Raw genomic sequence first — 22,568 nt, 5'->3', positions numbered from 1 at the left:
AAAGAGTTCCATGTGTCTTCAATTACTCTGCACCCTACCATCTCGACCTCTGCACCTCCACGCGGCCTCTTTCATTTCTCTGGGGCTCTGCTCGTCCCCGTAGGAATCCTTGCTCTTTCCGATTTCACCGGTCAGGGCACAAACACTGGTGGTCCGCTCAAAATGTCAAGGTGAGCCGTGTGAGTACGGCTACACCGTGGGTGTCTGTGCAAGGCTCCATGGGAGGAGAGGGAGGATGCCCCTGTCTGTCTTTTCTCTTTGTTGCTGCTGTGAGACATGCACTTGAGCCTGGAAGTGTTCCTTCCACTGTCCACAAGGGCTGTGTGCAAGAATGCAAATGTTGGAAAGGACGATTTGTGCGACAAATGTCCATGTGAGGACACAGCAGAAGATTTCTGAGTAAGAAGACGATGGTTCAGCCTCCTTTGAGCTCACTGCAGATGCTACACCCTCTTTTTTTTTTGTGCTCAGGAAATTGTGAACATATCTGACGATCTCCTGCTCCGCTCTTCACTTAATGTCCCAAAGGAGCCCCGAGACAGACGACGAAGTGAAATCTTTCCACTTCCGTCCTCACATTCAAACAAGCACACAAACCGCTTCTTATTCAGAGGCAGGAAGCTTTCGAGTATTGATCTAAATCAAGGATTTCCAAAGCAGGAATCTCAGTTTCTTGGATGCCATGGGCAAAGATAGTGGCGTATTAATAATAACTTGAACAGTCGTGGAATGAAAAAATAAACTAGACTAAAAAAGTTTTAACTTGTTTTTTTTCCTTATATTCACTTTATTTGTATAGGATATTATATCACGAAAGACATTTGTGTCTCTGAACACTTTTGTTCTTCTTGTACTTTACATTTCTGGTAAACTCTTTTTAACAATGTGGTCCAGGTTGTGATCTTTAGCATTGTATTGATTTCTGTCACTGTGTTGTCTTCAAATGTTTTGTTTTTAAATTTGTCTGAACAGCACCTCCAATCTGTCGATAAATCTCTGTAAATAAAAGCTGCCGTGCCTTGGCTACGGTGAAAACGCAAAAACAGATAATAAGTTATAAGAGACTATTAGTTATAATAGATAACAGAGTCTGAGGGAAAAGGTTGGAAGACACTCAGCTGTCGTTACAGACAAAAACAAAGTGTGTGTTCCGCGGCCTGGTTTGTGTTGTGTGTGTCGTGTGTGTTGCACCTGTTGGCCGGTGTGGAGAACACTCCCAGGATGATGTCCCTGCCGTGCATCCTGATGATGGGGCTGGTGGAGTGCAGCAGGTTGAAGTAGAAGTGGGAATCCCCGGGGACGGAGCAGTTCAGCCGCGCCTTCAGGAACGACGTCCACTGCTTTTCCAGGACGCGCTGAGACCCGCCCTGATCCCGTTTACACACCCGGGCCACGCGGGACACCACCACCTGGAAGAAGTGACCACGCCGCAGACATTGGCACAGATCTGAGTGCGATGCAGTGGCAGCCAGGCTGTAGCTCACATATACACATTTACAGTAGCTTTGGCTTTTATCTTCAAACTGCGATGTTTAAAAGCTCTTTTCAACCCCAGCGGGATCTCTCGGGAGTCATTTGCATGCTATTTGCCAAAGCGGAAACCCTGTTTTGACAGAACATTGTTTTATAATGCTAAATTCATTATCAATTATTCATGAAAATGTCAGAACATTTCAAAATTGTTTCTTTGAACGCCCTCATCTGCACAATGGCAGCGAGGTTTAAATATCCATTTGCTTGGCAAACATGTCAAAGCCGGGAACCTTGTGCAATTCAAATATGAGTCGTGAATTTATTACAGCAATGGATTCGGTGACACTGGTGTTTTTTCATAATGATGAATCCTAAGAGGAGAAAACAGTGTTTTTCTTAGGTTAATACATACAAGAGTTGTTTGTTGGATTAGATATGCAGACAAACAAACGCGAGAATGAAAGGTCAGTGGAGCTGTGGGAAAAATGCTGATATTGAAATTCAAATAGTAGCAGCTATATTAGACTGGCATTTATTATTTACAGCAATACATTAACAAAACATGCACATGCTTGTAAAGATGCTCTGAGAGGACCGGCAGCTCTGCAGTGTGAAAGCATAACGTTACCTTCTCCAGGTAGTTGAACTCCATGGCAATCTCTCGAAAGAAGAAGTAAATGTGAGGTCCCCACTCCACGGCGCTGACAAAGTACGGCTCTGTAACGTGACAAACAGTCATGAGTGGAAACAGTCAAAAAATCATCTCAGGTCAAACATGACGCTGCATTTACGCCCAGGGCAATGCCAATATTTGTGCGACGAGTCAACGCGGAGACAGTAAATGTAGACTTTTCTCGTCATGACGACCAAATCAGAGTGTTTACACTATAGTTTTACCATTCAAACACACACACACACACACAATGACACACTAAAGTATTTGGACGTCTGATCATTACACAAATGCAGTACTTTAATATGGAGTTGGTCTCTCTTCTGTAGCTAGAACAGCTTCCTTAAATACTCTCAAGTGTTTCTATGTGGATTTGTGTCATTCATTCATTGTGTAGAGCATTTACGAGGTCAGGCACTGGTGTTGGACGAGAGGACCTGACTCACAATCTCTGTTCCAGTTCATTGGAACGTTGAAATAGAAAAGGACATGTTGCTTCAAAGTTGGAAGCATGGCATTGTCCAAAATGTCGTCTTAAGATTGTCCTTCATTGGAGATAAGGGGCCAAAGCCTGATTGAAACACCTGAATTCAATACCCAACAGATGTGGCCAAATACTTTTGTCCATATAGTGTATCACATATCCTCACAGCTGTGAGGGGCAACTTCACATTAAGTCTCTTACCCAGGGACACATCGGCATGTAGACCAGTGGAGTAAGTAACCTCAGGCTGTGTTTACACAATGAAATGCACCGTTTGAATGTGAATTTGCAAACAAAGTGATGAAATGTAAATTGTAAGCGGACGATCAGACGATAATAACCGTCCTTTCATTCTCTCCCATGACACTGAGGTAACACGAGGGCAGAGAGAAAGAGGCACAGGCCACGTTTAATTTCATTACACGCTGAAAGAGGATTTCACACTAAACAATAAGCGCATTATGACTCCCTGGTGTTTCTGAGAAACGAGTTTCACGCTTTGCATCTTGGTGCCACTCCACGCAGGACAGGCACCGACGCCTGCGTCTGATAATGTGTAATCTGTGTAAAGTTGTCACTGTTGTACAGGAGCCGAGAGTTTGACAGTCATACAGACACATATTGATCCTGAACGCTGCTACAGTAAGTGCTGTGGACTCAACCTATCACACACAGACAGTTAAAGTAATATTGCACATTTTCTTATTATAGTTTTTATTCTTGCCATATTTATTTATACTAGCAGTGGCCCAGCGGTCCTGTTATTTATTTATTTACGATGCAGAGCACTTAAACGTGTCTGTTGCTTTCTTGTTTGTGTCGTCGACGTCTGGGAGAGATATGTTCTTAAAGGATTGTCTGCTTATCTGACATTTGCTGTGAGGCGACTTGTGTCCTTTCGGCGATTTCCGGAAGGACACAAAAAAAAAGAAGTTTTTATACAACACAACAACACACACATGTTCTTTTATGAGTATCTTTGTGAGGATCAAAAACCCTCTAAACTACAGGGAGTGAAGACATCTTGGGGAAAGTGAGGACATTTTGGCTGGTCCTCACGTTCTGTCACACCTTAAAATGGCTTAGAGTGGGTTAAGACTTGGTTTTAGGGCTACAGTTAAGGTTAATATTAACACACACACACACACACAGGTTTGTGCAACTCTCCTTTTAAAGACTCTCATTGACTTCCATTTATCTGAACACCCTAATTAAAGCATTAATCCTAACCTTAACCGTAACCAGTTAACCTGCACCTTAACTTAACCACAATTAAAATATTAGCTCTAAATTGAACAACTTCATCAGAAATGAGAGTTTCTTCCTCATTAGAACCAGGTTTTGGTCTCCGTGAGTTTTGCTGGTCCTGACAAGGTCAGTCACTGCATGTTAAAAGTCAAACTAAGACAATAATTCAGTTTTCTTAATGTCATGTTGAGCTAGAATTAGTCGGACTAACGTACCTGAATAATGGGATTCATAGTCTGATTACTCCTGCATGTATACGCTTAGTCGGACTGGAGTCAGACGTTAGCGGCCAAGAAATATTCTAAATGTTCTCCTCTGCATGTTAAGTCAGACTCAGCAAGTTGTCTTAGTCAGACTTCGGCCTTAGCTCAGTTAAACTAAGAAAATGTCCCAAAGAGGTAAGAAAACAAGAACACACACACACACACACAGATACACACACACAAACACATACCTCTGAACCACTTGGAGTCATGCTTGACGGTGCGCAGAGCAGGATTGTCCCCAAGGCTACGATAGATCACCGCATCAATGGCCAGGAAGTCAGTCACTGTGGCTGTAAACAGATTCCCCTCTGACACACACACACACACACACACACACAAATGAGCTGGACAGCCTGCCAATACAACAACATAACCACAAACAATAAAAGTGGAGTAATTGTTACTGTTCTCTGAAAGTCCTGCATCATAAACATGACATGACTGACGAGTCAACAATGTGATTGTGTTAGCATAATTACAACTCCCACACAAGGAACAAACAAACATCGGCAGCTAATATGAGATAATGTAGTGATGGGTGAACAGTAATGGCTCCCCACGGTTTCAGTCACAGAACACGGTTGATTTGATTAAAGTGAAGTGTTTATGTCTGATGTGTCATAGCCAGCATCAGCATCATGACGTTTGTCCATGATCATCGTGTCTTACCTGCAAACAGAGCCACGTTCGCATGCTTGGGGTCATACGGGCATCTCGCCATCCCGTTGAACGCGTCTCCCACCATCTCCAGCGTGTCGCCCTGTTGACATGTCACACACACACACACACACACATACATTTAATGTCTCAATCAGCAGACGGCAAAAACAATACGGACGCGTCGGCGGCGTCGTCGTCGTATGAAAACAAGGCACAGGAGAACGGCAATTAGAGAGTGTTACCGCAAGTGCAAACTAATGATTCACTGGCGGCAATTAGGCAGAGCAGCAACAACAAGAGACGCGTTCTCATACATAAATAAAAGAGATAAACACACATACAGGCGCACGCACACTCATAAAGTCACGCTGATGATCCCAACAAATTTTCCAGCTCGCGTTCTCTATCTGTGTTTTTCACAAACACATTCACAAACACACGGAGCCCGGAGCAAACTATTTCCACTGGATGCTGGAAAAAAAGAAAGAAATCATTTGTAGGTGTCATTTCATTAAAACTCTGCTATAAATAAAACAGAAGCTAGCATCACTAACTAGTCCCCGGGGGAAAGAGGACGGCCTATCAGGCAGAAGACAGGTGTGATACGCACTCTTGTAGAATGTCATTAGTGTCTGACAGATAATGGGCCCAGGTACATTTCACTGTGTTTCACTCTTGTATTCTGTTTGAAACTGAGAGACTGAGAATAACAAAAAAAAAGAAAAAAGGCTTTGATAGCGAGACGCTTCTTTTCCACACTCTTCCTCGCTCCAGCTCAGCCGCCTTCATCCTTCCTTTGTTATTCCTGCTAAATGATGGCAAATCAGCCGAGGCTACGGTTAATATTTCCACGCGAGCTGGAGGAAAACCTGAACACGACCTGATGATTGACTGTCCTCTGGTTCTCTTCAATGGTCCAGTCATTCAAGTCCTTCTTCTGCATAAGACCTGATGGATGTTTCACTTGTTTTACTTTTGACTTTGTGTTTTTAAAACTACTTCGTTTTATTGTAAATGCTTAGTTTTTATTAGTTTTAATGTTACTTTTTTAAGGCAAATTTAATATAAGTATAAGTAATTAAGTAAAAGTAAAACACTTCATATGAACCCAAAAGGATTATGTATAAAATGAATTTACAAAGACGAAAACTAAGCACATATTTACTACACTTTGATTTGCTTTAGTTTGTTTGATAAACACACAATTCAGTTTGAGTTAGTTACTTTTTAAACTCCAGTTTTTAGTTTCATTTCATGGAACAAAAATGTTTTTTTCAATTCTACTTTTCCTTATCTCGTTAGTTTTCGTTAACTCTACTAATCTTGACTCAGTGGCGACAGGAGTGACATCATGTCCAGTTGTTGCTGAATCACAGTGGTCATTCATTTCTAAGAGCAAACATGGCCGCCAAGCCTCAGGAAATCTACATCCACTCAAGTCTGCGATATTTATTTATATATTAATTATAATATATTTATTAAAGCGCACACTTTCCCACAACAAAGTCCTCAGGGAAAAGAAGTGATTTCACATCACGGCACATGGGAGTCGCTAATCTGCTGCTGCCTCTATTTGTAAGTTCAATCGTGTTATGACGTCTCTTAGGTGTTTGAAATTTATTTTTATTTATTTTATTTTATTTTATTTCATGCAGATTTCCTCACGTGACTCAAACTCACCAAAATGAAGAAGCAGTTAACAAGCACCTCCTGTGTCCCTGTGGACTGTCGTGTGGGATAGTTACCCGTCTTATGTTTTAATGATCTCAGAGACTGAAGCAGGTGTTGATGTTAAGAGGTGAGCCTTTTTGTTAAGTGGCTAAAATATAAATGTCCTTGTCTCCCTGCTGCCAGCAATGCTATCAGTGCATCTGTGTCCCAGACAGTGTCTCATATATCTACACTTAAAACAAACAAAAAGAGTCAACTGTCTCTGCAACTAGATATATACATTAGGGCTTAAGGTATTCTGTTTTTAGGACTGTGACTTTATTTTTAAACTGCATATATATATATATATATATGTGTATATATGTATATATTTAAATATATGTATATATATATATATATTTGTGTGATATTTTTAAACTGCATGTATATATATATTATATATATATCTATATATATATATATATATAGATATAAAAAATTCCCCTACATTAGTTTTAATACAAAATCTGTGACTAGAATAAATGGTGCGTAACTTGGCAGATGTCTGTTTGCTGAGGAAGCTCTGGATATTCCTAATTTTTATTTACTCAAGGGGTATAAAAGAGCTTTTTAAACAGCTGTAATATATTGGGTAATGGTATTGGATCATGTTTAGTCATCAAGTCCAATAAATCAGGAATTCAACACATGATGAATCTTCTAATGACCCCAGGAGACTTCTGAGTCAAATCTTCTCGCTCGCATCAAATTGTGGAAGTGCTGTTTATTCTTTTTTTTTGCCCACTCATAAATGAAAACAAAGCAATCAAACAAGTCACATGGTGTCTCTGAGCAGACTCTCATTGATTAAAAACGCTCTCGCTCTGCAGGCCACAAAGTTTAACCTCCAAGGAACAACAAAGTGTTGTATCTCACTGGAGGTGCCAGACAGTGAGGATGAATGACGACTGAAGACAGAGTCAACATTAGCGCCAGTGGCGACCTAACAACTTTAATCAAGCTGCACATTTTTAAATGAGCAGACGTACGTACGGTGGCCCTGAGAGATCAACACAGTGAAAAGCAAGAATATTTCATTAGCATTTATCATTAAATATCAAGGTGAAAATAAGTAAAACACTTCCCAGTCTTGTTCATCCCGTTTCAGCTTTCGTCTGGAAACATTTTCCTTGATTTGTATTTTTCTGTGGTGCATGTTGTTGAATGAATGAATGAATTTTCTCCCTATGTGCAAATCCAGAAAGAAACAAAGCGAACTTTTTCTTCTCCCAACACAGATATTTAAAAACTCATTAGTAAAGACGTCGCGTAAAGGTTTCGACACGTTTACAAGTTAACACGTTGATAAAAGGTGGAAAAAAAGTGAAATGAAAAGTGATTCAGCGAATGAGGGATGATGTTTTGAACGCACATGACTGAAACATCGCCACAGCTTTCCTGTAATGAAAATAGTGGCGGCAGCCAAAATGACAGATGCAGTGGGTGAGAGGATGTATGAGTGCACTGATGACTAAACCACAATATTTCTCAACTTAGTGCAAAAAGCAAATACTGTGACAATAATAGATGCAGCAAACAAAACACCACCATATGTCAACAGCGACTGGTGCTCGGTGTTTACTCATCAAGTCGTGGCTTCTAATTCTTCTGTGGTCGCAGTGTTTGCTTGATGGCAACATAACTGGTGAAGAGTGAACGTGAAACCAGGGAGCAGCAGGTGTGAGCGTGATTGATGTCAACTCACAGTGTAGTTGGCACAGAGTGGATTAAAGGCGTTGGTCCCGCACACAAACAGGCCTCCTCGCCTGCTGAGCAGCACCTTCATGAAGTTACGGCATTCGTCCTGCAGGAGAGGGGAGAAGAACGGATGGAGAGGATCAGTATGCAGCGCGGGAAGCAAGTAACGGCAAAACGACTGAGTGAATGGAGGAAAAAAAAAGTCCGTTTATTTTTCAGAGACTGATTATCCCGCCTGTTCTGTGAAATGAAGCTTTTCAGTTGCCTGATGTGTAGAATTATCACGCCATTAACGCTGTCAATCACTCTGGTACAGCCTGAACGTAGCCCACAGAGACTTTAAGTGTCTACCCTCCACACACACACACACACACACACACACACACACACACACACGCACACACAGCGGCTGCTGATTGACAGGCGGTAAATCCACACCAGACTCTGGATTTCAAAACAAGCAGCAGAGTTGAGACTAATTTCACCACCGTGAGGCGTCAAACTTCATGATGCTCATCTAATAACTAAATAAAGCAGAAGTCACAGTTTACTATAAGAAACATGACATGACTTAATGGCTGCTTGAAAGCGTCACATATGTATACACCTGTAAATGTACCCTTTCAGTTAATCCACGACCTTTAATTGCACACATGAGGTGTGTGTGTGGGACAGTGGGACATTTAACCACTGTCATTTAACCTGAAACCGGAGAATTCATGGGATTTATTTACGCATGCCATTTTCCTGCCGCGATGGGTCAAGATGCTGCTGCGCACTGAACCGGTTCTGGTGCAATCGCTCTTCAAAGTCAAACGCGGCATCGTCACCCATTGGGTTGTGAACCGCCGTTTTGGAAGCCTGAAGTTCTGCAAACCACGGGAGACCATAGATCTTTCTCCAAGTCACGGAGGGATCCTCAAACGGCTGAGTTTACCCGCCGTGGGACGCTTCACATTCTACAAAGGGACACGTCCTTCTCACAGAGAACTGTCGTGCAGCATAAGAACCCACAAGCATGTGCATATGTGCATGTTTTGTTTGATGGAAATGTCTCAATGATGAATGATGCACACTCGCAAGCCCGTTCCATTTATGTGTCCTCCACGATGATGCAGGAGGAGGTCTGGCCTCCTCTTTATAGGACCGGACTGGGACTTTGATAGAAATAGATATTTGATAATATCCATAATGTGGATGAAATGAGCGGTGTGAGTCACTGAGAACGAAAGGGGTGAAACATTCATGGAAAACTTCCAGAACCTTTCCATGGGAGCTTAAGAACCTTTCAATGGGAATTATGGGCATTTATGGGAATTATTGAGAATCATATAACAATATTTGGCTTTTTTTAGACCTTGGGTTTTTATAAATCGTGCATGTTGGAGGAATAGAATTGATATTCAACCGTATTTGCATCAAATCTGGTTGTTTTAGCTGCAGAATATTAATTACCAACTCCATTTTAGTTCCCAACCTTCAGTTTTGAATCAGTCCGAATTCCCATCAATTGCCATGGAAACTTAACAACTTTGAAAATGTACATCATTTTACGACCTACAAATGGAGCCATGATTTACAGAGAGGACATTGTGCTGTGTTGAAGAAGATTCTGGGATAGCTGATCACGACCTTTAACCCCTCATCTAAATGTTTCCTCACATATCACTGAAAGAAAGAGTAGTTTTTAAGGCAATTTTTTTCATTTTCTTTATCCAGGGATTAAATCTTTTATTTATAAAAAAGTGTCCGTTCACTTTCCGTGTCTGCTCCTCATTTAGGCTTGTGGATTACTATTGGACTAACAGCACGGACCAACATCATCATATATATATGATATATGATGTTTCTGTTTTGCGGATTAAAATACAGACGCAAAGGAAACAAAGTATGAAATATGATTTCAATTGTGTGCATGAACACTTTGCAAATGAAGTAGTTCTAGTGATTTCTTTGTTTGTTTATATTGAGACAATTTTAGTAAAAGCCTTAAGAACCATGTGACCTCTGACTTAATGAATGGGTTTAAACAGGTAGAGTTTTATTGTCACTGTTAGAAGAAAAAAATACAAACATCACTCTGCATAAGAAATTAATTAAAGAAGCAAAAAAAACAAATCTAAATTTAAATGTAATGGAGCAGATGCAGTTTCAAGAGTTTTACATTTCTTATTTTTTCTTTCTTTTTCTATATTTCTTGTGTGGGAGTTTTCAGCCTGAGGAGATAAAACAAATTAAAGTTTTTTTAAAAAAAGTAGAAAAATAACAACAGAAAAGGTCAGAAAAGAATTAACATATTTACAGTAATCAAGTAAACAGTTTGTATTTATATAGCTCTTTTCTAGTCTTGATAACCACTTTAAAGCTGCTTTAAAAATCATTTATAAAAAACAGGTAAGTCATGTCTGATGTTGTACAAAAGAATGACCCCAGTCTTTTCCACGCGATGAGACATTCCGTTTGTTACCACATTTCTGTGTTGTTTTTATGATTCCAAACCGCAGATATCGTTATGGAGGAGAAAGAAGACTCGATCCACCACTGAGCTATCGTCGCCCACAAAGGTTTCGTTTAATGACCTCACAGACTTATCTTAGGACCTCATGGGAAGCTGCGACGTCAACGCGTCAGTGACCGTGGAGCAGCAGGAGGTGTGTTTTTGTTTTGCTTTGTTTTCCGTGTAAGTATCCAACCTAAATTCCAGACACGACCTTTGACTTTTAAAGCAGAAAGGTGTCGACAGCAGCTTGTTTTTGCAGAGTCTGCCACCTGTGTGAGTGAGTGAGTGTGGAGTGAGTGCTGATGTACAGTACCTCATGGCTGGTGGACACTGAACAGCAGCCAGCACACAAACTGCTCTCCCAGTCTGGACTCCCAGTCTTCTTAGAGACGTAACCTTAACCATAACGACTATACTGCAGACTTGACTTTTAATGTTCATATTGTGACTGTGTAAACAGATTTGGGTCCCCACAACAAGAGTAATACCTGAAACACACACACTACACACACTAGATTTACTTGGAGACCACTAACCCCTCTGATGTCATTGGAAAGAGAAGTCCGGGGCTTGAGCTGAAGCGGCTGTGGTGGTGATAGTGGGTTTGTGGAATGACTGTGCGTACGTGTAAGAGATCAGAGGCAAAGCAGTGATATGAGAGACGAATAAGTGTTATTCCAGATGCTTAAACCCCACCCCCCCCCACACACACACACCTCCTGCACCCCCACACGTCCCCCTCCACTTTCCCACTTCGCTCCCTGCAGAGTTCTCGTTTTTCAACAGGGAAAAAAAACAGAAGAGAGGATGTGTTTTCATGTGTGTGTGTGTGTGTGCAGGTGCACAGCATGTGTCAAGTGTAAATTTCTATGTGACAAAGTTTAGGAGTGGCAGTGTGCGTCACGTGTTGATGCGCGTGTGTGTGTGTTTATCTCTGCATCACAGCACAGATGCGTGCTCGTCTGTGTGCGAGTCATTTGCATGCTGTTTGTCGGCGGGGTTGCAGCCTGTCAGCTTGGTCAGAGCTGTAATCACAAAGCCAGATGAAGCACTTCTAATAACAACCCTGTCCCACTGCCAGCGTCTCAGAGAGCCCAGTAAATACTGCACACAAGAGCCAAACCGCTGCACAAATGTAGGCAATTGGCGGCGCTCGCACATATTAAATGAAACGCTTCATGATAAAAAACAAGACTCGCATCGTTTCCGACATGTCAGATAGTGAGCCACGATTTCCATTTGCACTTTACAGGCATCGTCAGAAATCCGCCCCCCCCGCCGCCGCCGCTGCATTTCATTAACCCTCGTCATCAGTTCCAACATGCAAATTGGCTCTTCCAGGTATGAGTCTGTCTTTATTTAAGTCGAATAATTCAGTCAGCAGGAATCAGGTTTTACTGTGGTTTCCACGATAAAAACAAACGCACTAATTATAAAGGATCAAGTGGTGAATCACTAAATTAAACTTTTATATATAAATGAAAATGCTGTTTGTCCTGATGCCGCCGCCTCCTCCTCCTCCTCCTCCTCCTCCCCTCTCTCTCTCCCTGGGCAGAATCCAGACAAAACACCACCTGTGCAGGCTGGCAAGCTTTTCCTAAACCCAGACGACTGCAGCCCAACTCCTCCTCCTCCTCATCTTTCTCCTTCTCCTCCTGCTCCCTTTAGCGACAGTGGCAAAGCCGCCTGGGCTCTAAAATATTAATCTGCAGCACAGATGAGTTACACAATATGGACATAGTTGTAAATGGATGGGAGACATTTTAAGAGGAGAGATTTGGAGCATGCATGCATGCACACGAGTGTCTGCGACCAAGTTTGAATCTTCAAATACAGACTTGATGAATCGACAGCCCGCCATGACATCACCCTAGTCTCGTCTTTTCATTTGTCCAGCACCATCTTGGTTGTTATGAAGCAGAGCTATGCAGAATGTACACTGGGATGGTTAAGTGGCTTGTTGCGGGGAGATTGGGGGCCGTCTCCACTCCCCCTTCTATCTGTTAGCGGTAAAACCAGCTTCGCAAGGTCAGGAGGTCCGGTACTGGCTTTGAGATCAAGGCTGCGATAGCGTTATTTTAGATCTTCATCGTGGCAGAGCTGGCGAAAAAGAGACGGAGAAAATCGCTGTCGGACGGAAGCGAGGAAGAGGAACAACTGTCTGACCGAGAGAGGGGCCACACACGAGTAAACACGAAGCGGCTGTTTTGGAAGGGTGTGAATTGAAAACCCCCCGGAAACATGCAAAATAGACGCCGACCGGCACGGGCGTGGCTCCAATCAAAACAAATGCACATGTCCAGGAGAGGGGAAGGGAGGGAGAAGGAGAAGAGGAGTTTTTATGACAATGGATGTGGATGGGTGTTTACGGCGGTGTCATAAAATATGTACTCCGTGGAGAAAAAGGCGACCAGACTTGCAAAGTTCTGCTTTAAATCCAGAAGAGACGATGGTTGGGTGGATCTTCCTGAGAGGACCAACATGTCACCATTCATCACACTGTAGCCACACCCTGAAGAAAACCCTTTAGGACCAGCATTTACAAAATCCTGCTGTATTGACCAAGACCTGAAACTTGACCAATTATTGCAGTGCGGCAGATTCACCGTCTCATCACGTCCACTGCAGTCGAAGACATTTTCTCACCCAACACAGTGGATCACACACAGTAAATAACAGTTTCTTTGCACCTTTCTTTTTAGTGATAATTGAAGGTTGGTTCACTGGTGGCACAATGAGTGTGTTCCTGTCACGACAGCAGCTGAAGCTGAGATGTCACACGTGTCTCTGCGCTGATTCATAATGTCGTGATTCACTATATAAGAACACATAAGGGACATGGTGTGCTGTGAAACTGCAGCCAGAACCGCTGACCACAAAAGGAGGCCATATACTGTAGCTTATGTTTGAAACGATAATGTTTTGGGACGGGTTCTGTCACATTGGCTGGGCTCTGTAATGTATATGCTCTGTGTGTATGAACAGTCAGTTAAATGGCAAACGCCTTAGAAAATGAGCAGGGACCAGGCAACAGCACGCCAGGGAAATAAGCGCAGCTCATACTTTAACTACTTTGCAGTTAATATCGCAGCAGTATGAACGGTTTGACAAAGAAAAAACAAGGGTCACAAAAAGTCAATACTGCAGGAGCCTTAATTGAGACCATAAACTCAAAAAAAATGTTTACTAAAGTAATGAAGTGACATGTCGGGCCATTTTCTCGTTCTTATACCAGATTCCCACTGCTCATAGAAAATGGTTTTGTGACCAGTGAGAATTCATATTCATGGATAATGCCACGATATCACATACAAACCAGTGGAAACGCCCCCTGATGGAAACTCACGAGAATACAGGTTTTTCATGATTAAATTGATGTCAATTTATTATAATCACTCCAGGTTATGAACCAGACACAAAGCAGTGGAACTCTTCTTGCTCTCGAGGCAGATGTTCACCAGCATTCTTTGCTTTTGTCATTTTTCATGCACATAAAAAAAAAACATCCTAAATCACAGAGTGATCACTCAGTTCAGAGGATTGACAAGTTCACCGTAGCTACAACACATCTGCTCCAAACAACCTGCACCAGTCAGGAGGCTCCTCCTCCTCCTCCTCCTCCTCCTCCTCCTGCATCTGCTTTTCATCTCTTGTCCGCAAAGGCAGCCTTGAGATTGAGATGATTCCATTTGGCCTAAGCCTGCGCTCAGTGTTTGCTTTAATGACGATGACGAGGCTTTTTCCTATAACATAATGAAGGTGGTGTTTTACCGTCGGCTACACTTAACATTCCAGTGTTTCGTCTGATCACATCACAAAGTAGGTTCATGCATAAACTCATTCCCTTGCTTAAGGAGCAGCCGCAGCCTTTTATGTAATCGAATAAAATATAATAAGTTATCACGATGACCTGCTCTGCCAAACAGTCGTGCAATAGGAGGCGTCTAAAGAAGGACATGAGGGGGTCATATTTAGCAAGCTGCTCCTCTAAATCTCCACTTTCCATTACACGCCTGGCTGATCCCCTGATGTTAGCGACCAGGGAGAGGAGAGCGTCGCTCTGCCAAGAGCCACCACTGAGCCAGAACTCTCCCACACACACACACACACACACATTCTCATTATACTGATACACAATACACACACACACACACAAAATTGGCGGGTCTTGTTCCCAATTCATTAACAACAGGTCTGTCATTTCCAGAAAAAAAAAAATCCCCTTCTGATCCCTGAGTGACTGTGTGTGTGTGTGTGTGTGTGTGTGTGTGTGTGCGACAGGAGGAAAAGTGTGTGTTTGTTTCTGCCGACGTGGGCGGAGGATAAATTAACAGTGGTACCAAATTAGCAGCAGTGTGCCGTTCTGGGTGCTACGGTCTTACTCAGCGTGAGAATGCTAATCCGCGTTCCCTCTGTCTATGTTTGATGGTAATTCTGACTGAAAACACCACAGGCCTCAAACAAACATCACACACCCGAGGAGAGAGAGAGGGAGAGAGAGGGAGGGAGAGAGAGGGAGAGAGACAGGGGAATCAGTGGTGGAGCTGACCTGCAGAAAGAGCTACAGATCATAGGGTAAGCCGACGTCCACTCCCTGGTGACCACACACACACACACACTGACTTTTAATCCTTGACAATGACCCAAAAATCACTGATGCTGAAGACGTACATAGTAAAGATGATGAAATGATTTAACGCAGTTAACGCAAGGTTGTTTACATCTGGTGTGCGCTGACCGCCGACAACAGTTCCTCACCTGCGGTCAGAGACAGAGACAGGAGCTGAAGATGGGGATTGTTGGGCGGAAGGGTTCATTTTAAGAAGCTGAGTGACTGAAAGACTGGCGGTTCGAATCCTTTGCTTTGACTGTGAAAAACAAACCTGATGCACGACTAATTGCTGAGACCTGCGCAGAGGAACTCCTCGACATCGCCGACGAGTGGAAAATGAGTGGCAAACTAACCACTCTAGGCACCGATAGTGCCCACAATATGCTGGCAGCTGCCCGGCGACTTCATGACAAATGTGAATGTCTGAGTTTCAAAGGGTGGATTTTCTTGTTGTGATACAGGATGACAGTCCTCCATGTCGAGCCTTTATTTTAAGATGACCTTACTTTGAGATCACATCGTTCTGTGTTTAAAAAAGTAAACAATAGTGTCTAAAATGCAAACTGTCAGGTTACTCGTTAATTGAGTCATTAGATGAAAAGCAAACTTTTAATTGTGACTAATCTAGATGAATGTGAGAGGAATTTGAATCTTTTGACAGCTCTAATAAATAGATTTTGAAAGCATGGAACCAAAAAAGAAAGTGGTGGGAAGAGGATCACTGCGTCAATAACTGTATCCTCACAGCTGCGTGCAGGTAAGCACAAACTCAGGTTGACAGACAGGTGTATGCTGTCTAACTATTTCATCTGAGATGGGATGAAATGATTGGATGAGCTTTTTCACAGCCCGACCGTCTCCCTGGGTGACATTTATCATATTTGTTTTTGTTGTTAGAGCTTGTCATTTATTCATAGCTGTCAGGACGTAAAGAGGATTTGAAGAGATTCATCAAAACGTGCCTCTGAAATAGACCGTTTATATCCTGCCTTTAACCACACTGAGAATAAAACGTGGTTTAGTCATCTCCTCTAAACCTCCACGATGCCAAATTTATGACAAACACTGATAATGACTTCAAATGTGGATACAGTCCTTTTCTCTTAAAACTGACAGTCAATCACACTCTAAAGGAAATGCTGAAAAGTATCACCGGTAATTAGAGGGAGAGAGGAAAACACTTTATTTAGAGGTCCTTGAAATAAGCTCTTACTAAAAGCTATTATATATATATATATATAAAGTCAGAATTAACAAATGTATTATGGCTTCTACTCTCTTGGAGGATCTTAAAGGGAGATTGTGAACAGTTCAAATACTTGTTATAAACAGTAAATTTATCAACAATAATCAGACTACATATAAACTATAATAAGTTACAACATTATAGGTTTATTTGGCATTAAATAAGACTATAAGAGGCTAATAGTAATGCCTTATAGAGGCATAATACATAATAAACCCTTTATTATGTACAGTTAACAAGCACCTTGGTATTGTGCATTATAATAATTGTGTTTATTATGCTTTTATTAACACTAATATGGACTTATTTAGGTTTAAAAATGTATCACAAAGTCTTAATAATTGTTAATTACAGATAAGGAGTTTTCAACTCAACATAAAGCCTAAAATAAAGAGTGTGTGTGTAGAACTTTCTAGCAGGCAAAGCTATTTGTCTGTCATTCTATTTATTTGTTCATTGTTGTAATTGGTATCAAAGCACCGTTGCCTTTAAAGTGCCTTTAAGGTGCATTGTCAAAGCCATGTTTTGTTATATATTGCCTTCGTATACCAGAACCTGTACGACTTGTCGGTTTTACAACCTAACAAGATGCTGTCTAACTAACTAACTTCAAGCTGATAACTGTCTAACTGCAAACTGACGTCTGCTGAACTGTGTTTGTGGAATAAACCTTCAGAAAGACAGTCGTGTTGTGGCCGCCGTACTTGTTCTGGTTACCCTTTCCAGAAGGGAGCATTGAGCTGGAAAGACCAGCCAGCAGAAATCTGGAAAGTGTGTGTAATTGTATATGATAAAGGAATCAAAATCTCGGCACACAGTTTTCCAGCAGGAGCATTGTTGTCTATAGTTGGTGAACTTGCAGCACAAGTTGTGAATGTGATAATCTCTAAATTTAAGGCTGACCTTAAATGTACTTTGACTTTAGTAAGGGGGAAAAACAGTGGGTAAAATGTAGAATTAAATGTAAAATGTGTCAAATCATAGTCAAAGCCAAGGTTAGGGAAATAAGATACCTCACAAACAGAAGGTAAAACAATGGACCAGGTGTTTATGTTACAAATGGATTTACTTGCCACAAAAAAGGCTGGGAAACTAAATCTGACGCTCCAACCCAGAGAAGGGATTTGGTTTAGATGACTGAAAACGCTCCCAAGAGCAAGATCAACCAAATATTGATCAAACAATCAATTAAGCTCTCTAAAATATGGCATTGCCTTTGTTTGCATGAGAATGCCAGGCTGCCACGGCTTGACGTGACTCGGCACACAGCCACCGCGGGGAAACACCTAAAGTGTGGGTTTGCACTTTCACTGGAGCACGGAGTGAAAAGGGGAGAAGGAAGGAGAGGAAATGACAGAGGGAGACAATGAAAATGGCAGACACGGCAGAGATAAGGAGACAGCAAAGGACAAAGAAGAATATGACAAGAATATGCAGAGTGAGTGACTGTTGCATTCACCAACAATCATCTGGTCAACACCAGAGAAGAAAAAGGGCGGAAAAATTAGGATATTGATTTTCTTTTTCTTTTTCCCTAATTAGGGAAAGCGCTACGTCCTTTGTGATCAACCAAGCAGAAATATTTAATTACAAAACCTATTATGAGGTGGTGAATGCACCACATCTGACTGAACCAACCCCCCCAAGCAGAACATTTTCAGGAGGTGAAGTGAAGGAGAGAAAGACTGTGAGGAGCAGGTGAGTGACTGATGTCGTTTAATTGTGTTCACATATGTGTAGGAGAGTTTAAAGAGGCAAATGAACTCATGAATATTTATGGACATACAGCAGCAGGTGATGGAGATGAGGATTTCCCGCCTACATGTGTGTAAGAGCTTCTGTTATGTGTTTGCGTTCATTTAAGCCAGAAAACGACGCCTCTTCTTCTCTTTCTTTATTATTATTAAATATTCAGTCAGTGCAAGTGATTATCCACCCATTCACCCATTCACCCATCCACATTATGTACAAAATGCACAACATTAAGTCGTAAAATGACCAAGACGCGTCATCAGAGACTAAGGAAACATATTAAATTGAAATACTGGCTTCACTGATTACAATGGTGTGGTCAGTTTATTCCACAAATTAAATTTTCATTTGTGGCCCACAAGCTCTCTTTATGTCTCGAGTTGGTGTTTTGGTCTGTTGTGTCACCCGCTGTGCCAACCACTGAATAATGCAGCGCGTATAGCACTTCAACACTGTTTGCCAGCAGAGTTAGTCGAACACAATGAGCTGCAGCTGCAGTATGTGTCGGGAAAAAAAGCCCAATGTCACCAGAAACTAAAAAGCCTCAGTACCGCGCTCAAAAACGTCTTGACCGGAGAGGCAGTATGGGTTTGTGCATGAACACCAGGGGTGCAGCGGTTCAACAAGCCCACGGTTCAGTTTGTATTGTGGTTTTGAGTCTCGGTTAAATCTCGGTATTTGCTAACATTTAGCACATGTTTCATTCAGAGGTGATCACTTGTTCGGACTTTGTGGGAAAGCGCCTCTGAAAGAAAAAGGGAAGTTCAACTTGTTTCTTCCCGACTGAATTCCACTCCTTCATCGTTTATGTTGGATGTGTTGTTGTGAGTATACTTCACACACAAATCCCTGCTGTATTGTTTTCCTCGCGTTACGTTTTCCCTCACTCCTAACGTTGCGTGACGCATCATTCATGTAGCGACAGTTAATTGGACAGCTAGTGCTGCGTTCATGGGAAAGAATGAATGCTCGTATAAACACAGTTATGCAATCTGTGCAGATCTGTCTATTTATAGAGGATATATACACACTTTATTTTTATTTACACAGCTCCTTGATTCTGTATTTCAGAAACTTCCTGCACTCGCCAATGCATTGAACTAGGATTGCACTTCCTGTTTTAAATGCTAATGTTGTTATAATACACATTTCCTGTTTTGCACCTGATCTCTGTGGGGCGCCCTCGATACGACACGGTCTCATTTGAGCCTTTGATTACGTCTGAGGTCATAACACACACACACACACACACACACGGGCTCATCCCTTTGTATGAATCTGAGCCCAGAGAGCTGACTGAGACGACCTGGCAGTGTTCTTATCTTGCTCACATTTGCCGTGTGACTCACTGTATTACCAGGCAGCACACTCATTAGGAGCAAGAAGACCTTTCATATCTCCGTCAGCCCCACAGCTGTCCTCAGGGCCGGCCAACAGGGACCAGCACTCCCCCTCCTCCCACTCTCCCTCTTTTCTCTCTCTGTCCCTCTATTCTCCATTGTGTTGCTGTCTGCACCGTCTCACACAGATGTAATGTCAGGTGTTCTCTCAGTGTGTTAAATAAGTCATTTTTTTTTCCCTCTGCCTTCAGGGGACAGAGCCCATGTTTCCCCTGTCAACCACAACAATCCCCCAGTACACACACACATGCACACACATTAGAGGTATTCAGGCGTGGGCTGCTGGTCCGCTGCTGTGGGACATTTCACCGCCTCCCTCCCCCCCACATCTCCCTCCCTCACTGCGTCTGTTTCCTGATGCCCACCTGCATTTTACGAGGGCACAAACTGAATTCCTAAAATCCTGACGGTGGAGCGAGTGACAAACACTGCTGCACTGCAGGAGCCGATGATGGGGTTTGGATGACAATGACAGTCACTGCCTCCACTCTCCACAGTTCCAGCAGGCGGGACTGTCGCTCACAACATGAAAGAGCGTTTTTTTGGAGGGTTAAGAATTATTTTGGGCCACCTCTTTGTGGAAATGGGGCTTAAGTGTGGTTGTATGAGGTACTGACAGTGACTTTAAATGTCCATGAAGCAGCCATGCACTGATGCTTCACTTGTAATCCAGTGTGCTAGAAATTATACATCTAATCCAACAACAGCATGGATTCTATTTCTAACACACCAATATGTCTGATGTCACCATCCGTGGTTGGTTTCACATTGATTTACAGGTTGAGCCTCAGTGGTAGAGAAGTTTGTCTGCCAAACTGAAGGTCCAGGTTCAATCCCCGGTTTTGCTCTACATGCCAAAGACATTGGCACCGTGTGAATGGGAATAATTGATTTGTGTTAGAAACAGCGCTGCATATAGATCTGCTGCATGAATGTAAGAGTGAATGGGTGAATGGCAAAACTGTCAGTTGTCACCAACACTGAATAGGCACTATATACTGTAAATACAGGCCATTTATCATTCACCCTGACAAATATAAAAGCTGAATAGAAGCAGTTAAGAGATGCTTCACGTTTACAGCAAACAACACAATGGAGAAAAAGTGCAAAATGAATCAACACGTGACTTAAATGCTGTTTTTTTCCACTTTGGCAAGTGATGTTTTCTTATCACTTATGATGAGCTTCTTCTAAGCTGCTGAAATGAAAATCAGGATTAAATAGCTGCTTGTTTGTCAGAAGAACTGTGGGCAAACAACACAGATGTGAGGTGCTGTTTTCATGCTATTATTGTGCGGCATCATTTTTAAACCATATTTATTTGGTGAAACCGAGAAGAATGTGGATGTGGAGAAGGAAAGATGACGGTAGGCTGACTTACCTCATGCTTGCCCTTCATCCTGCAGATCCTGATGTCATTCTTGTTCGACTCCCAGATTCTTTTCTGTACATTAAAGAGCACACAGATTCACAGCTTCATTTACATTCCTCAGTGGAGGAAAAGTCATTGTTTGCAGCCTAATGATCGGCAATCCTATTTGTGTCCTGTCCAGAAGGTGCTCACCTTACTGTAGAACATCTCGTCTCCCGCAACGATGTCCAGCTCCACACGGAAAAGGTCATCCCTGGAAAGAGAGAGGAGCGTTAAGGCCAGACACGGCGCGCTGTTCTTTCAGTGTCTATAGGGAGAAGAACTGCTCTGCTCACAGCAATTTGATGCAGCTTTTCTTTTGGATGAACTCCAGGCACACACTTAATACAAACTGAATAAAGATGTTCCAGTATAAACTCAATCTCTTTCTGTGGTTTTATAAATAATACTCCACCATGTGTATAATCCTGCTCAAGCAATGTGAGCATATTAGAGACATTAATTCCTTTAAAGTCCCGCAGACCTGCAGAGATTAGGAAGCAGCTTTTACAATGTCTTCCATTTCTGCCCAGATATATGAGAAATAGAGTCTGACTGCATAATGACATCTCATATTTCCCGTTTCCCTTTTGCCTCTGCTCATTAAACTTGACTTTCTGTATTGAATTTACTGCCAGGCCCCTGAATTTGGCTTATCCATCTTACTCAAAGTAATGGGAGATTTAATCAAGTTGTTTTACTGATGGTTAAACACCCCTACACACACTGCCTACACGTGGTCTAAGACCTGCCACCAAACACACAGTCATGGTGTTCAGATACTGCAATAACCTTCAATGTGCTAATCTGCAGTAGTACTTTAAGTGGAGCGATATCGGGTGTATCACTGATCCAGCTCTGGCTCCCAGCTGCGCTTCATGTTCTCTTTTGTCAGCTGTAGGCAGGTTCCAATCGGCTTGACTCGTAGGTACTGTTTTAATTCATCAATCACCAAGGCGAGAGAGCTGTGTGAAGGCTTTGCACATTTATTTCCACTTGCCGTTCATCCGAGTTACATTTCTATCCACATGTCGCCAGAAACGTAGGAGCCAGACTTGAGTTAGTTTTAGTTTAGGGTTAGGTCGGGTGGTTGGGGCAAGATCACTTGTGAACAGCTGAAGTAGTTAAATGTTGGACTTAAGCCTTCAATTAAATATTCTCACAGGGTAAGTAAGGAACGAAGGCTTTGTGGCCCTTCTGATGTTATTTTGTTCTTTAGATTATAGGTACCATGGACGGCTATGATAGCTAAAGGGATTAGGAGATATGTACTGAAAAATATGTCCGTTTTACAAGCTGAAGAAGTTTAGAAGTTTGGTAAGTTTGGATCCACTACTCCTTTTTTGTCATCATTATGTGCAAGTTAACGCCCACCCACACCAATGTGTGAATGGGTGGCTGGGAATCAAACCCACAACTTCCAGTTGAAAGACGA

At 42.2% G+C, this 22,568-nt stretch overlaps 1 protein-coding gene and 1 long non-coding RNA gene across 2 annotated transcripts in view; one reads left to right on the top strand and one right to left on the bottom strand.

The window, feature by feature from the left end:
• Nucleotides 1–22,568, bottom strand: part of sema6bb (sema domain, transmembrane domain (TM), and cytoplasmic domain, (semaphorin) 6Bb) — a 168,712-nt gene that overhangs the window by 61,418 nt on the left and 84,726 nt on the right. The window contains exons 4-10 of the mRNA XM_044043999.1: nt 21,287–21,347; nt 21,104–21,166; nt 8,220–8,318; nt 4,814–4,904; nt 4,333–4,452; nt 2,102–2,190; nt 1,192–1,409 (exon numbers count right to left, since the gene is read on the bottom strand). Of these exons, the coding sequence (XP_043899934.1) occupies nt 1,192–1,409; nt 2,102–2,190; nt 4,333–4,452; nt 4,814–4,904; nt 8,220–8,318; nt 21,104–21,166; nt 21,287–21,347 (741 nt within the window). The remainder of the gene's footprint in view (nt 1–1,191; nt 1,410–2,101; nt 2,191–4,332; nt 4,453–4,813; nt 4,905–8,219; nt 8,319–21,103; nt 21,167–21,286; nt 21,348–22,568) is intronic.
• LOC122780763 lies at nt 15,227–21,498 on the top strand. The gene is made up of 4 exons (XR_006361734.1): nt 15,227–15,287; nt 17,800–18,008; nt 18,113–18,268; nt 21,276–21,498. It is a non-coding gene; the product is annotated as an uncharacterized LOC122780763 (long non-coding RNA).

Source organism: Solea senegalensis, linkage group LG14 (genome assembly GCF_019176455.1).
Source record: "Solea senegalensis isolate Sse05_10M linkage group LG14, IFAPA_SoseM_1, whole genome shotgun sequence".
Lineage (NCBI taxonomy): Eukaryota > Metazoa > Chordata > Actinopteri > Pleuronectiformes > Soleidae > Solea > Solea senegalensis.
The sequence above is the reverse complement of the archived record's forward strand: the minus strand, read 5'-3'. Positions and strand labels throughout refer to the sequence as shown.